At 30.1% G+C, this 16607-nt stretch overlaps 5 protein-coding genes and 1 non-coding gene across 6 annotated transcripts; 4 read left to right on the forward strand and 2 right to left on the reverse strand.

The window, feature by feature from the left end:
• Nucleotides 1-325: 325 nt before the first annotated feature.
• ERP5 (Erp5p) lies at nucleotides 326-979 on the reverse strand (the record flags this gene model as incomplete). The annotated part of the gene is made up of 1 exon (XM_064861658.1): nucleotides 326-979. One exon carries the CDS (start codon nucleotides 977-979, stop codon nucleotides 326-328), a length of 654 nt encoding a protein of 217 aa, XP_064716613.1.
• Nucleotides 980-3168: 2189 nt separating this feature from the next.
• On the forward strand, nucleotides 3169-3243 carry PWA37_005207. Its single transcript has one exon. It is a non-coding gene; the product is annotated as a tRNA-Met (tRNA).
• Nucleotides 3244-3627: 384 nt separating this feature from the next.
• YIM1 (Yim1p) lies at nucleotides 3628-4743 on the reverse strand (the record flags this gene model as incomplete). The annotated part of the gene is made up of 1 exon (XM_064861659.1): nucleotides 3628-4743. One exon carries the CDS (start codon nucleotides 4741-4743, stop codon nucleotides 3628-3630), a length of 1116 nt encoding a protein of 371 aa, XP_064716614.1.
• A 2279-nt stretch (nucleotides 4744-7022) lies between these two features.
• On the forward strand, nucleotides 7023-9869 carry SFB3 (Sfb3p; the record flags this gene model as incomplete). Its single annotated transcript, XM_064861660.1, has 1 exon — nucleotides 7023-9869. The coding sequence occupies one exon, from the start codon at nucleotides 7023-7025 to the stop codon at nucleotides 9867-9869; it is 2847 nt and encodes a 948-aa protein (XP_064716615.1).
• Nucleotides 9870-11028: 1159 nt separating this feature from the next.
• PAL2 (Pal2p) lies at nucleotides 11029-11973 on the forward strand (the record flags this gene model as incomplete). The annotated part of the gene is made up of 1 exon (XM_064861661.1): nucleotides 11029-11973. One exon carries the CDS (start codon nucleotides 11029-11031, stop codon nucleotides 11971-11973), a length of 945 nt encoding a protein of 314 aa, XP_064716616.1.
• A 2704-nt stretch (nucleotides 11974-14677) lies between these two features.
• Nucleotides 14678-16345, forward strand: PWA37_005211 (sugar porter family MFS transporter; the record flags this gene model as incomplete). Its single annotated transcript, XM_064861662.1, has 1 exon — nucleotides 14678-16345. The coding sequence occupies one exon, from the start codon at nucleotides 14678-14680 to the stop codon at nucleotides 16343-16345; it is 1668 nt and encodes a 555-aa protein (XP_064716617.1).
• Nucleotides 16346-16607: the final 262 nt, after the last annotated feature.

Here is a 16607-nt window from a genome sequence, read left to right on the forward strand (position 1 = left end):
TATGTAACTATCTATACTAATAACTGTATATTTGTATACATAGAATTATTCAAGATTAATTGTTGCCAAACAATCAAAATTAATCAACAAAATCCTTATCATTTCGATTAGCTATTTTTACCATCTTTTATTTTTTTTCTATTTTTCTTATTTCTTTCCGCATAACGAATAGACAAAATAAACAAAAAACGAGTAATAGCAAGTAAAAAATAGACAAACTCCTAAATATTGAAGGAAGATCAGATAGTCAAAGCAATCAGTCAGTTAATTATTTGATCAATCCATTAGTATATGTTGAAGGATGATATTAAATTGTGAGACATTTCTATAAAATTTTTTGTTTAACAAAAAAATTCTTTAAATAACGTAATTGAAACCAACAAACAACAATTAAAACGAGTATTTGGATTATAGACCAACTAGCAATTTTACTATTTGCAGCTTCGCTTTCGTCTCTGAATGTGGCTTCATTCTCCCTGATTGTATTTTGTTGACTACGTACTGTGTGCAACCTTTGACTCAACTGTTGTATTCTATTTTTCAATGATTCTGCAGCATCTCTTTGCTTAGAATCCAAAATATTTTTATTCTTTATCTCAAAATTAATTAATACTCTAATTCTTGCTTTAGTATTTATTGTATATTCAGGTTCAATACATATTCTATGCTCACCTTCTTCTAATGCAGCAAACATGAAATCTCCACTGTAAGAATTCTTTTGATTCAAAACACGTTCATCATTGTCAAAAGTTTCATCTATAGTGATATGTACTTGTACTTGAGAATCTTCTACAAAATGGCCATCTTTGTCTACACTTGTATCAATATCACCTATCAATAGTTCACCAGTCGTTAAACGTTTATAAAAACATCTAGTTTCACCAGAATTCATATAAACATGTGTACTCTTCACCAAATGGGACAGTATTAATATAGAAAATACAATATAAATTAAACGTGCTCTTATTACAGACAACATTACTCTTTTAAGAGAAATTAAAGACGGGGCTAATTAATTTTTATCTCTCTATTTTGTTCTTTTGTTGCTTCTTTTAATTATAGGACAATTATATCTGAGATTCAATTTTAAAAACTTTATAAATGATATATTGCACTTTAAAAGTTAGATGGCTATCTGCCTCCTTTTTCTTTAACTTGAATATTATACTATCTAATTACAGTTAATAAACCCGTGTGCCTATATTTTGTCATTTTGCTGTGATTTTTTCTTTTCAAGCTTTTTCTTTACCAAAAAGAAAAGGTTAACTTGAAGAAGTAAAGTGCCATCAAAAATAAAAATATACTATAAAATGACAGAATATATCCACTATGTAAAAAAAAAATTGGAATATACAAAAGTAAACAGATTACACTATGCAGATAGTTTGAAGGTGAAATTTTACAATGTAAATATTAAATAAATAAAAAAGCAAGAAAAAAAAAAAGACAAACCAATTTAATCTGCCAAAATCTGACAAAAATAAGTGAATCAATTACACCAGTTAGTAATCATACAAATACTTCTGCTTAAATTAAATAAATTTAAATAATAACTTTGAAGTTTTGTTATTAACTTATTATAGTACTGGAATATATTACAACAATGTTAATATTGTATAAAAATAAGACCTATCTCTTACTAACAGCACTACGATACATAGAATTAAAGTGATTCAGTCTGATATATTTTCCAATAATTAAAGAACGCTTAAAAAAAATTGAGTACATTCACAACTCATTTAAAAAGTTCCATTCAGATAATATTAATAATACATTTTGAAGCTATTAGTATCTATAGCAATGACTGGGATCATCAAGTTAAAAATACTAACTTTATTTTTTTACTTTAAAAACAGATACACTTATTATATATTATAGCTCACTTATAGTCTTCAAATTTTCTTTTGAAAAATTTTAATTTCTCAAAATATCTTGAAACCATTTTTACTTAAAAAATAAAATAGTTTCTACATATGATTGTATATTCATACACCATATAAGACAAAGGAAAACTAAATTAAAAAAAAATTCCTATATAGAGATGTCAGTAACAGACTTTCATTTTCTAAAGGGTGTTGTTGGCCAGTTTCTCATTATATATACATTTATCTTTATATCTATCCATTAAATCGTAAAGTTATATAACCTATTGTATAAAACCTATGTAAACCTAAGAAATATTGTAAAATAAGAAGTCATCACTACTAACATTACATAATATTCTAATTGATTCTAGATTTACCTATTGTGTTACTACACACCCCTAATCTATTGTCCTAAACGTTCTATGATCTTCGATTATATTATGGTAACTAATAATAAAGATATGGATTACTGATTCATTGATATATCAAGTTGAATAGTTGATTGAGTTTCAGAAAACATATAAAAGGACAACGTTTTCTGAAGATGAAAACTTTCTTCCGTCACTCCTCTCTTATACATAATTTATATATATTATATATAGAAGCAACACGCAAAATACAATAAGCTAAATAGTAAGTAACAAGCAAACAGAATAATTATATAAACTCGATATAGCAGTTAATATATAAAGACCGTATTAATAATTGCATTACCGGTTATATCAATTATTGTCTTGATTAGTAACAAATTATCTGTTTGATATTTCTGGTACTTCCCCTAATAATATTAAAAATCCTAACCACTTTATATCCCAGTACGGGTGTTATAGTTTGGACTTAGGACCAATTCCTATAATAGGACTATTGGACGAATAGTTAAGGCAATAACAAATATATAAGGACGTTATATATATAAGAGAATTAAAGGATTATTGCTTGTTCTTTTTCGTATTATACAATATGTTACATATAATTATAAATCAACCAAACATACAAATTTATATGTCAAGATGATGATCCTTTATATATGAATCATGGGTTGATAGTTTCTTATTTGGGGTTCTGTAACGATTGTCACCGTAAACACATCTCTCATTAATTAACTCATTAATATTTCATTTTGTTACTTAGTATTCAACAATCATATGGGATTTATCAACAAACCCCAAGTCCTAAAAATTCAAACTAGAACTTATTCTTGACAACCATTACAAAGACCCTAACGATATTTTTCAACCCTAATCCTTTTTTCCATTTAATTATAATATCAAGGTTGGTCTACAACGACGGGAGTGCTTTTCAATGCTTTGGTAGCTCAGTAGGAAGAGCGTCAGTCTCATAATCTGAAGGTCGAGAGTTCGAACCTCCCCCAGAGCATTCATTTTTTGCCGCTACAAAATATGTGGTTATGTAATAAGTGCCACATTTTGTTTTATTCCCTCCGCATGAAACGAAGCCCACCTTGTCTTTATTAAGCTTTATTACATCTGACATAATTTATTTCTACTTTTATTTTTATATAACAGACAAGTAGTTATCAAATCAAAATAGACATCACGACTGGAACAGAAAATTACTTTTTATAGTAAGGGAAACCAGTGAGTTCATGTCAAACAAAGGTGACAAAAGAAAAGAAGTTAATTATCACATATATATATATATATATGTGTATATATATATATATATGCCACGTCTTCCCCTCTCTCTATATATGCTTATATTATAAAAAACCTGAATATTCTAAATTTGATAGTACCACATCTTAATCTTCATTTATTCTCAAAATAATTTTACCTCTAGCTTTATTACTATTCAATTTATCTAAAGCTTCTTGGAAATCTTCAAAGTTATATAATGAATCTAAAGGCGGTAAAAACTCTTTCTTAGAAATCATTTTTGAGGCTAGTTCCATGTAATTCGCCTTTGGTTCTAACATGATTACATCATAATTGAACTTTCTCCATGGATTAAAAGATTTGATATAATCGAATACAGGGATCTTACACATATAATCCAATAGACTAGAGTTGTATTTTAGTTTCTCTTTCCCTACAATAGTGAGATAATAAGAGTTTTCGCTTTTTGGTTTCAAAATAGTTTCAATAATAGGGAAAAATTGTGAAGTACCGACTGAGTCAAAAATTAAGTCAAATTTTCCACCATTGAAAGTTTCATTTACCAAGCTTTGAACTTTACCCAATATGTTTAGTTCATCATATGCAATCAAGTGATCAAACCCAGCCTTTTTATTATATTCAAAGGATTTAGAATTACAAATACCGACCACGGTACCAATATTCAAATATTTCTTTGCAATTTGGATAAGACAATGAGACACGGCAGTAGATGCACCATTAACCAAAATTTTTGAATCAGAGGTCCATTTCTGTCCCTTATTAAACAATACAAAATAAGCAGTACCGAAGACTAATGGATAGGAAGCGTTGATATCAAATTCATTGAATTTAGAGTTAATATAATTATCTAGATAGTCAAAGTTATTCATATGACCAATCGATGCTTGTTTAGACGGATCTAAGACCAAGTAATCTGAAAAGGAGCCCTGTGTTCCAAAAAGACTGACTATCAAACCATTAACTTTATCACCGACTTTAAATTTTGGATCCACCTTATCACCTCTTTTCACGATGACTCCTGCATAATCTTTACCATAAGTCTTCAAAGAACTTGAAGTAATCCATTTGTTTGCAGAATAATGCATAATAGAGTCCACTGGATTCAGAGCAGCAGAATAAACTTTGATAACGATCTCATTCTCATTATAACATGAATCTAAATCCAAATCTTTAGTTGTCAATTTAGGAAGACTACCACTATTAATAAAAGTTACTGATCTTTGCTTAACTACAGATGACATTTAGATTGTAAAAAGTGTTATTCTACTAAAGATTAAAAAAAAAAAGAAAAAAGAAAAAAGAAAAACAATAAGAAGATAGTCTTTTGACTCTTTCTCTATATTAGCCATTAAACAAAATGGTCGAATTGTTAAAAATATCAATCTAACCAGATGCAAACCAAACTTTTATCTACATATATATATTTATAATCATTTTGAACACTCAATGATACTTAAGGGGAAAGAATATTATGCAAACACCCGTACAAAAAAACTAACAGAAAAGGAAAATGGACAAGGATAAGGGAAGGGGAGGAAAGTAAAAAATGGAAACGCAGACGAAAAAAACAAGACGGCAAAACAACTTTGGAAACTAAGTGAAGAACAATCCGTGGAATCCCCGAATTGAATAAATATTGCGCCAAGGAAAATAAAAAAAAAAAAAAAAAAAAAAAAAACAAAACGAAACGAAACAAACCAAATTAAAGACAATAAAACGAAAAAAGGAAAATTAAAAAAAAAAAAAACTCTCTTGATAAAAACGTGATAATACACAGCGATTTTCTAGCTATTTACAAATGCCAAAGATTATAATCACTATTACATCCTGAGAAAAGGATAGGCATTGAAGAAGTGTAGCTGAATATATATCACAGCATATATACGACATTATTAAAACTGTATAGTTCCTTTAGAAGCTATGTAATATCTGGGTTTTACTCATTTATTCATTTATTTATTTGTTTATTGTTTTTTTTAGAGATTTCTAATGTTCGAATTAAATAAAGAATCTTTATGGAACAATGTGTCTATTGTTTTATGTTTCTTGAAAGTCAGTAGTTGACACCCACAAGAAGATCCTTTGATATTTTGGTTCCTCCCACATACTATAAAGAAAGAACGATATTTATTAATTTCAGCTAAGAGAAAAAAATTGGTTATAAAGAAAAAAATATTGGTTACAAGGCGGAAGGTAAGGAGATTATAATCCCATTGATGTGGTTGTCTTCTTACAAATTTGCATCTAAAAAAATCTACTAAAAAAAAACAAGAATAAGAATAAAAAAACTAATCCCTAAAGAAATACTTTTAGAAATGTTTGACAAAATCCTTACTTGTAGACTAGTATATATCATATATAAATAGTTGCATAAGTGGTAGTGTATATGTGCAATGATGGACAGCGGTGAAAATTCCTGCGAAGCTTTCTTGTGCGATCACATACAAGTCTTTACTACAAATGTAGCATTTTCGTTTGGTTATTGTTAGGATGTTTCTCCTTCCTTCTCATTTGCTAAACGTTTAACTACCACTAAACCTCAAAACAATATATATATATATATATAATATAAAATTACCTGTTACAAACAGACATTCTAAATGAATATCACCTAGAATCACGAATTTACAAAGAGACGGAGCACATACAGAAAACATATCATTATCTGAATTATTTTGATACAACCTTTTCTAGCAGAATATCACATCATACACACACACATAAATACATACAAACATACATACATACAAACATACATACATACGTACATACATATATATATATAAACTCTATCAAATGAAAAGGGTCCCACTTTTTACCGACCCTATTTGAAGCCCTATAGTAGGTTAAATCTTTTACCAAAAACCAAATGTTACTTATTTAACTTAATGTAGGCTTTATAAAATAAACGTTCTAAAATTGTGAATTTGTATATATTTATAACGGCTCTCTTTAGGACACGTCATATATTCCATTTGTCTTTCCTCTTCTTTGTTTTTTTTCTTTTTTTTTTTTTTGTTTTTTTTTGTTTGTTTTTTATTTTTTGATGTTTATTTTTATTTTTACGGATTTTGTTTTATTTTCCTCCTTCCCTCCCCCCCCGCATAGACAATCTCTTTCGTTCCTAAAATTTCAAAACCAAAACAGACAAAAATAAAAAAAATAAAAAAAATAAAAAAAACAAAAAAAAACAAAAAAAAACAAATAATAAAAATATCGAGAATAACTCAGTTTGACAAAACTCGAAATATAAACAAAGGAAAAAAGGCTTACAAGAAATTGCAAAACTTACTAAAAAAAAAAAAAAAGATCTTGGTATATCTACCCAACCTTTTGTTCCTTGTTTAATAAAAATGTATCTTTTATTTTAGTTTAATTTTTCTTTGCATACACTCTCCAACATCGTATATGTTTATTAAGTATAATTGAGCATATCTTGAAAAGCCAACTCCTTATTAATAACATATTCTCCTAATAGCATTAACCAACTGATCCATCAACTAAAAAGACATACAGGAAAATGTCTCAAGACCCATTGGCTAATGATATGGCCAATTTAAATTTGGAACAGAATGCTCCACGACTAGCCCAAACTCCACTTGTAACAAAGAAACACAGAAGACCAAACAGGGCATTTCATAAGATTGGTAGTACCGTGGGCGCCGCCGCTGGAAATTTCAGTGCACCCAGTACCCCAAAAATGAATAACTTTGGCGCTTTTAATAACGATATGTCCACCGATGCTGTTAATAGCCGGAGTTTTACACCTATAACTCAATCCCCTTATTCCAATATTTCTGTTATTGAAACCCCATTAGTAGGGTCTACTAATAGTCAATTATATCAACAACCCTCACGAGTATCTTCTTCTGCTCCCATGCAAACATACGACAATTATCAAACTACTTCACATATTATTGCCACACAAAGATGGGAAGACCAACTTCAATACTTACAAACCACTTTCGAAACCGCAAACCAATCCATTATCCCTCTACCTTCAACTTCATTTTACTGTGTAGATCAGGGCTCATCAGACCCACGTTTGATGCGTTTAAGCATGTACAACATACCTGAAGATGAACATCTAAGAAGTGCTACAAAATTGCCTCTGGGTATTACCATCCAGCCTTTTGCTTCAGTTTTACCATCTGAAGATATTCCTGTGGTTAAGTATGTTGACAACATTGTCTTAGATGATGGGACACAAAACATTAAAGAACCTTTGCGTTGTAAAAGATGTCGTGCTTACATTAACCCAGGTTTCAAATTTAGCTATGACTCTAGCGTTATCTGTAACATATGTAATGTGAAAATAAAGATCCCAATAGACGATTTCAATGCAGTAAATCCAGCTGGTTTGAATGGTAATCAAGTAAACAACACTGAGTTGAGTAAAGGTACTGTCGATTTCCTAGTCCCTAAAATTTACAATGTTATCAAGAATGCTGACCCTCTTCCATTACATTATATTTTCGTTATCGATGTCACGTTGTTAGCTAATGAAAATGGTAATTCAGTAGCCATGATAGAAGCTGTTAAGAATTCTATTGAATATATAAAAGAGAATCAAGAAAACTGTAAAATTGCCATTATGGCCTTTGACAACAAATTAAGATTTTATAATCTAAGACCAGACTTGGAAGCCGCACAAGAATATATCATCAATGAGATTAATGATATATTTTTACCTATTTATAATGGGCTTTTTGTCAATCCACTAGAATCTGAAAACATCATTAATGATACTTTGAAAAAAATATATAATTTTGTGGTTGGTGATAAATATTGGCATGTGGCTCAAAGTTGTTATGGATCCGCATTGGAAGCCGCAAAAATGGCTATTGATACTGTGACTGGTAAACAAGGTGGGAAAATCATTTGTTCATTGAACTCTTTACCCACAATTGGCAAAGGAAACTTATCCTTGAAGAAGGATGATGCAATTAAAAAACATTTGAATTGTGACAATGAATTTTATCACCATTTGGCTGAAGACATGTTAAGATCATATATATCATTAGATTTGTATATCACTACAAGTGGGTTTATTGATATGGTTACAGTCACACATCCAGCTACCTTAACTAGTGGTGTAGTTAAATATTATCCACACATTGTTTCACATGAAGAAGATTACTTATTAAGTAAAGATATGATAGACGAAATCTCAAAGATTGAAGGTTATCAAGCGTTATTAAAAACTCGTTCATCAACTGGGTTATCTATAGAATCATATTATATGGAAGCTGTAGAATATAGTAGCCGTGATCCAATCATTCCAGTGGTCACTAAAGATACCACTATTGATGTTTTATTAAAATACGATAATAAATTGAAAGTTGGTACGGATGTTCATTTCCAGACTGCTCTATTATATACTGATATCCATGGTGTTAGAAAAGTCCGTTCTATTAATTGTAATGGTGGTGTATCCAATAACATTATTGATATTTTCAAATTTATCAATCAAGATGCTGTTATGAGAATAATCATTAAAGACATTATTAGAACCTTAGGATCTTGCGATTTTATCAACATCAGAAAGATTATTGATGAAAAAATTATAGATGTTTTGACCCAATATAGAGCATTGGTAAGTGGTTCGTCATCAACTCAATTAATTCTTCCTGATGCTCTAAAGACATTACCAATGTATTTATTAGCATTTGAAAAGAGTAATTTAATGAAACCAAATCATCAAAGCACCAGAGGTAATGAAAGAATCATTGATTTGTTAAGATATAGTATGTTCAATCCAGCCAAATTAAATTATAAATTATATCCACAAATAATCCCATTTCATGTATTACTAGAACAAGAAGATTTAACATTCTACGATGTCAACGAAACAATGCTTCAATTGAGAATGGATACCGTTACAAATATTTCTACAAGAAACAGCCATTCATCTTTAGAGAACGGCGGCTGCTATTTCATTTTCAATGGGGAAACAGTGTATCTATGGTTTAACGAGAACACAAATAGAATGTTATTACATGATTTATTAGGAGTTGATCCATCCCTTCCAATCAATCAAATATCTCTATACTTCGGTTCATTACCAGAAACTGGTTCTGATATTAACATTAAGGCGGCTAATGTCATAAAATATTGGTGCACGGTGACAGGACAGACCTCTTTACCTTTGTTATTACTAAGACCTAATATTGATCAAAGCTATAGTAGTGTGTCCTCAGAAATATTCTGTGAGGATAAGACTATTAACTTGATAGAAAGTTATGACAGTTACTTGATGCATTTACATCGCAGGATACAAGAAAAAATTACCAAGGAAGATTATATCAAGGTGTCCACAAATTCCAAGAGTCATGAACATATCCATCAAAAATTTGTGCAATTTTAGAAAATAAAAAAAATACCCATATATATGTATATATAAATATCTCCAAACATTATGTACATTACAATCATAATCTTTCCTAAGTATGGTAAAATGAAAAAAAAAGGAAATTTTGTTATTCAAATTGAAATTATTTCATATTTACAGTAAAGTTTACATCTTATACAAGGGGTGTAATAGTAATTAAGGTTTTGATAGCCCTAAGGTATGTGTTGTGGCACAAGATTAAAAACAACATATAATTCTAACGTTTCTTTTATATAATCAATTCACAAAGACAAAAGAAAGAAAGGTAGAAAATATATCTTCTATTACTTCTGAATTTGCAAACGCAGAGGTTCATCTACATTCGAAGAAAACAGTTAACAAAAAAGGGAAATAAATAGACAATGAACAGAAGCCAACTGTTCATGATAGTTAAAATATCTTCTTCTCTGTCTGAGTATTTTATTGCAAACACACTTCATACACACTTTGTATGTACACACAAAAATATCGATATTCGTAGGTTACATATTTCCATGTATCTTACATATTACATGTATCTTGTTGTTTCTTCTTATGAAAGAATGTATAGCAAAATAAAGAAGAACTCCACATGAAAACATCGAAAACCCCTTTTTTATGCATCTACTGATTTCTCCATTTGGAGATGGCGGAGAAAACAGAAAAATGGGGAAAGCGATGAACAAGAAAGCAAAAGAAGCAAATAACTAAATATCAAAATAATCGAAAAATAAAAAGAAAAAAAAAAAGAAAAAAATATTAAAAAAAAAAGAGAGAGAAATAGACAACAAGTATTTTATATACATAGACATTTTAATAAAACAATTAAAAGATATGACAGTTACTGGAACTTCTTCACGTGCCCTCCCTACTCCCATAATTATTAAAGAGGAGTTAATTCTTGAATGTGTTCTACTATTTGGTTGTCTTGATATTTAATATACGTCTATAAATATATATAATTTTAACTCATCTATATTACTCTATACTATTTCAGGTCATTAGATTTCCATTCTTTGTTCAAGGGGTCGCTGGGAGTACAACTAAACTGTCAACTATTTTAATCTATAAAGAAACAATTCAATACACACACATCAGAGAGAGTATAACATAGACGGAAAGTAACACGCATACAAACATAAAATAATAATTTAAGATGTCAACAACAATGAACACGAATCCGTTTAGGGGTGAATTAGATCCAGAAGAAACATTATACTATGAGGACAAGAGGAAAAATAAGAATAACCCATTTTACAACGACTATCATTTTCAATTACAAGACGATAGGACTACTATAAATCAAAGTAAAATTAAAGATCGGTTGAACAAAGAACCTTCAAACGAAAGAAAAGAGAACCCAGAGACAAAATACAATGAACATAAGTATCATAGACATTCGGTAGCAGACATACAATGGAGTACACAAAAAGCAAAAATACCCCCCAACACACATCATCACCAACGTCATCATCATTCAGGCACTCAGTCAAGCCGTAGAAAAAAAGATAGTTCACATCGTAAATCAAAAGTATCTGATGGGCTTGAACTAGATTCAATAGATAAATTAGATGTGACTGGTATTTTTTTCAGAGGTGGATTTCATCACGATGGGCCATACGATGCAGCAAGACCACAAAGAAATAATATTTACAACAGAAATGCACCTATTATGGCATTTCCCAAACACAGTAGTAACAATGTGCTTACTAGATCTCATACGATATCTAATTCATCTAGTCAAACATCATTCCTTGATCCAATAAATAGAAAAGGAACAATATCAGGTCAGTTTGATAGCAATGTTAAAAACAAGATTATTCATGGACATTCAAGTATTGGACTTGGTTCTACCACATTTTTGGAAGGAACTCCTGCTTCGAAAGAGGCCATAGAAGAAGATATTAAAAACCACATCCGTAGAAGTAAAACTTTAAAAGATAATAGAAGAAAATCAATTGGTGATTTTCTAAGAGGTGAATTAGAATCCTCTAATATAACATCAAATACAAAACAAGGAGAGGATCTGAAAGGTGAGAATAAAAGAGCGAATAAATTTTTGAAAAGAGTAAGGAGTTTAAGAGTTTCTCATAGATCTTAATACCTAATTATTATCGCGATACCTGAATTATTTATTTGTTTTTGTTCCTTTGATTTTAAGATAAAGCTTAATTTATAATTATTAATAAAGTAAATATCCTATTTCATGGATTTTAATTTGCTATTTCCCATGGGCTTTCCACATACTTTCTTCAAATATCACATTATATTTAGCTACTTAATCATAACTACATTCTTATTTTTTTAATTTATCTTTTCTACATATTTTTATTTATCAAAAAATGGAAATGCATTCTAAAAGGACTATTGGTTAGTTTTATTTTATATTGGCTTTTTGATTTATTTTTTTGTCAGTCATTGAAAAGTTACAAATTTAGTCAAAATAATGTATGTATATAAACAAACAATAGAACAACACACACTTTGGATCCTATCAAAAAACTTATGATTCAAAAGAAATACAGTTCATGTAGAAGGCCAAATTGCTCGATTAAGGGCGAAAAGAAAAAAAGTAATGTACAAGTTATACCGACAAAAATGAAATTACTGCCCTTTTACAAGAACCACGTCAAAAAATTAAGTCAAACAATCTCTATCAAATATGCATGCATATGTGATATACCCATTAAGAGTTCAATATGACTTGACTGTAGAACCGCAAAACTATTTCAACCATCTATTAAGTTTTTGGAATGCTCTTCCCTAAAAGATTTTTGTTTTCATAGTATATTTCTGTTTATATTTTTTCGAAAAAGAAAAAAAAAATTAAACTATCAGACATTCATCCGGTTATATATACGAATAAAAAACATAATTAGGTGTAAATACTTTATGTCTGAATAAAAAGAAAAGAGCTGAGAACATTCTCTCATAATGTCAATTTCCAACAATATTATGTATAAGTTTTTACGATCTTACATACATCGTTTACAAGAGCAAAATACATTACCACATATACAAGAAAAATGAAATGTTGTTTTTTTCTTATGTACCCAGTTTATTGAAAACACACACATAGTGGAATAAGCTAAATTTAATAATATCAGATGAAATTCAACTTCTTTTAATCACATCATTTGCTACAAGTGAAAATACTAACAAAAATATGGATAGTCTCTTTCAAAAAAATCCAAAGAATCGATTCTTATACATAATGTAATATTCTACTTGTCAAGTATACACATTTTATCAATTAAATCTAAAGAGTACCTTCTTCTATGTATACATTTTATGTACTGAAAAAGTCATTTTCTCACCTAATAAGTGCCACCGTTCAAAAACTGCAAACCCTTGATTAATAATATTTACCTGAATTTTGATCTTGTTGAAACTTTCTTTTTCCTACAACTATTTGGCTGTTCTTTTTTTTTTTTTTTTTTTTTTTCAAGTTTACGCGATCCGTAGAAAAACCACTCAAAACAAATAAAGCAGACGCGACTTTGATGATTTATATTGAATTAGTTCCTAATTTGTTTATTTTTAAAGCAATCCCAGGTTTTAATGATACTGTAAGATCGACAAAATCGGTCTATAATCTTTTATTTAAGGTATACCGTCTTCACTAATTATTATAGTAATAAAGAACTACAACATTTCGTGGTTTCCTGCATTGTTTTACCAAAGCAGCAAAAGAAAAAAGAAATTGCAGGTATTAAATTATAGAGAAAAATACGCTAAAGATAATGTTGACTATATCGTAAAAAACGGTTGTTAAGATATAGAACCTCTTACATAAAAAATGGTAACAAAAAGAAAGAATAGAGAGAAAAGAAAGAATAGTCTAATACCCCATCTCCATATATAAAATTGTTGTGGGTTATATGGGGGAATACACATCCCCGGATTAATTTTCCTTTACCTTTCAAAATATATCCATTATTTTCTTTTTTTTTTCTTCATACATAGTTGAAAATAACACCAAAGTATGCTGATTTTAAGTTAGAGATGTAGACAAAAAAAAAATCAAAAAAAGAGATTCTTTTCTTGTATGAGGAACGTTACTCAATCGAAAATATCTCTATACAATTACCCTTTTCTCTTTGAATATCCTATTCTCCCACCTTTGACATGATCATCACCTGCCGATATTTTTGAAAAATTCTATTGTTTCTGAAATAGGAAAATGCTTTTTATTTTTTTAAAAAAACTTCCGCAACTTAGTGTCTGTTTTACAATTTCTTTTTCTATTGTTTGTTTATAATAACTATTATTCGGTTAGGAAAAATATTTTCTTCAGTGCTATTATTTCCGGAAAAATTATGACGTTCACGGAAAAATTCTCTAATCCAAGTTTTTCCGAGCCGTCTTTTACTAAGAACATCACCAATTTTTACAAGATAAATTCCTAAGCGGTTAGTAACTATCTAAAAGGTATTTGAGTTGTTTACACTACCATTGAAAAAAAGTATTATCTATAATCTATCACCAACCATAGTTCTTTTGTTTACAAACAGGTAAGTATTGTACACGTCCAAACATTCAATTAAACCGGGGGAACCAATATTTCATCCCGTTTCTTCGATAATAGCTAATGCCAATTTTTCAAATGATATATAAACTCATCAACCCAATTACTTCTACCCCAGATTAATTTCGAAAGTTCAATATTTTTGCTCGAACTTTCCAAAATTTTCTTCTTTTATTGTTAAAATAGCCCAAAATAATAAGCACCAAATTATAACGCTATATTCCAAAACTTGGAGTATTTTTTTTAGAAAAAAAAGAACAAAATTGAACTTTCAACAATGAGTTCCTCACATAATTCAATTAATCGCTCGCCTTCAAATACTTCTAATGAAGTTAGTGAAAATAAATTCCTAAAGGGACAAGATGGTCTCCCAGAAGCTGTGGAGTCTGCTCCAGTCTTAGCACCAGCATCTAGTAAGGGTGCCTTATTATCCATATCTATTTCTTGTGCTATGGTTGCTTTTGGTGGTTTCATTTTTGGTTGGGATACTGGTACGATTTCAGGTTTCGTTGCTCAAACTGATTTCTTAAGAAGATTTGGTCAAAAGACTCACGACGGCAGTCACTACTTATCCAAGGTTAGAACTGGTTTAATTGTCTCCATCTTTAATATCGGTTGTGCTATCGGTGGTATTGTCTTATCTAAATTAGGTGATACTCATGGTCGTAAGAAGGGTTTAATCGTCGTCGTCATTATATATATTATTGGTATTATTATTCAAATTGCTTCTATTAATAAATGGTACCAATATTTTATCGGTAGAATTATTTCTGGTTTGGGTGTTGGTGGTATCTCTGTCCTTTCCCCAATGTTAATCTCTGAAGTGGCTCCCAAACAACTAAGAGGTACTTTAGTTTCCTGTTATCAATTGATGATTACTCTAGGTATTTTCCTTGGTTACTGTACTAACTATGGTACTAAGACATACACAAACTCTGTTCAATGGAGAGTCCCATTGGGTTTATGTTTTGCATGGGCCTTATTCATGATTGGTGGTATGACATTTGTTCCAGAATCTCCACGTTTCTTAGTTGAAAAAGGTCTTATTGAAGAAGCTAGAGCATCTCTTTCTACTGCTAACAGATGTTCTCCAGATGATCCATTCATTCAACAAGAATTAGATTTAATTGAAGCCTCTGTTGAAGAAGCCAGAGCTGCTGGTGAAGCATCATGGGCAGAATTATTCAGCGCCAATATGTTTAAACGTACTTCTATGGGTGTTATGATTCAATCTTTACAACAGTTGACTGGTGATAACTATTTCTTCTACTATGGTACTATTGTTTTCAATGCTGTTGGTATGGATGACTCTTTTGAAACTTCTATTGTGTTTGGTGTGGTCAATTTGGCCTCAACCTGTTTTTCTCTATATACTGTCGATAAATTCGGTCGTCGTAACTGTTTGTTATGGGGTTCTATTGGTATGGTTTGTTGTTACGTTGTGTACGCTTCTGTTGGTGTAACAAGGTTATGGGCTAATGGTAGAGACCATCCATCTAAAGGTGCTGGTAACTGTATGATTTGTTTCGCTTGTTTCTATATTTTCTGTTTTGCTACCACATGGGCTCCAATCGCATATGTTATTATTTCAGAAACTTTCCCATTAAGAATTAAGGCTAAGGCTATGTCTATTGCTACTGCTGCCAACTGGATCTGGGGTTTCTTAATCGGTTTCTTTACACCATTTATTACTGGTGCAATCAACTTCTCTTACGGTTATGTCTTTATGGGATGTATGGTGTTTGCTTACTTCTACGTCTTCTTCTTTGTATCTGAAACAAAAGGTTTGACTTTAGAAGAAGTTGAAACCATGTACGCTGAAGGTGTTCTACCATGGAAATCTGCATCCTGGGTCCCACCATCAAAAAGAGGTACTGATTATGACGCTACTGCTTTAATGAATGATGACAAACCATTCTACAAGAGAATGTTTGGTAGATCTTAAGTGATCTAAGATATGTTAGATAGTCGATCTAATAAGTTGTAATATAATAAAAAGAAACAGTCAGAATCATTAATGAACAATTAAATATAATGAAATTCAAACTTACATTGTAAACACACAGATAGACCTAATTTTTTTTATTCCGTTTTAATATAAATATTATAGACATCAACTGAATCTTCTAATTATGCTCACGTTATATATTAAATTATGACTTTTTTACTACATACTTTTACATAAATTAAAGTAATTTGGAAATAGG

The sequence above is a fragment of the Arxiozyma heterogenica genome (genome assembly GCF_036370985.1).
Source record: "Arxiozyma heterogenica strain weizmannii chromosome Unknown scaffold_9, whole genome shotgun sequence".
Lineage (NCBI taxonomy): Eukaryota > Fungi > Ascomycota > Saccharomycetes > Saccharomycetales > Saccharomycetaceae > Arxiozyma > Arxiozyma heterogenica.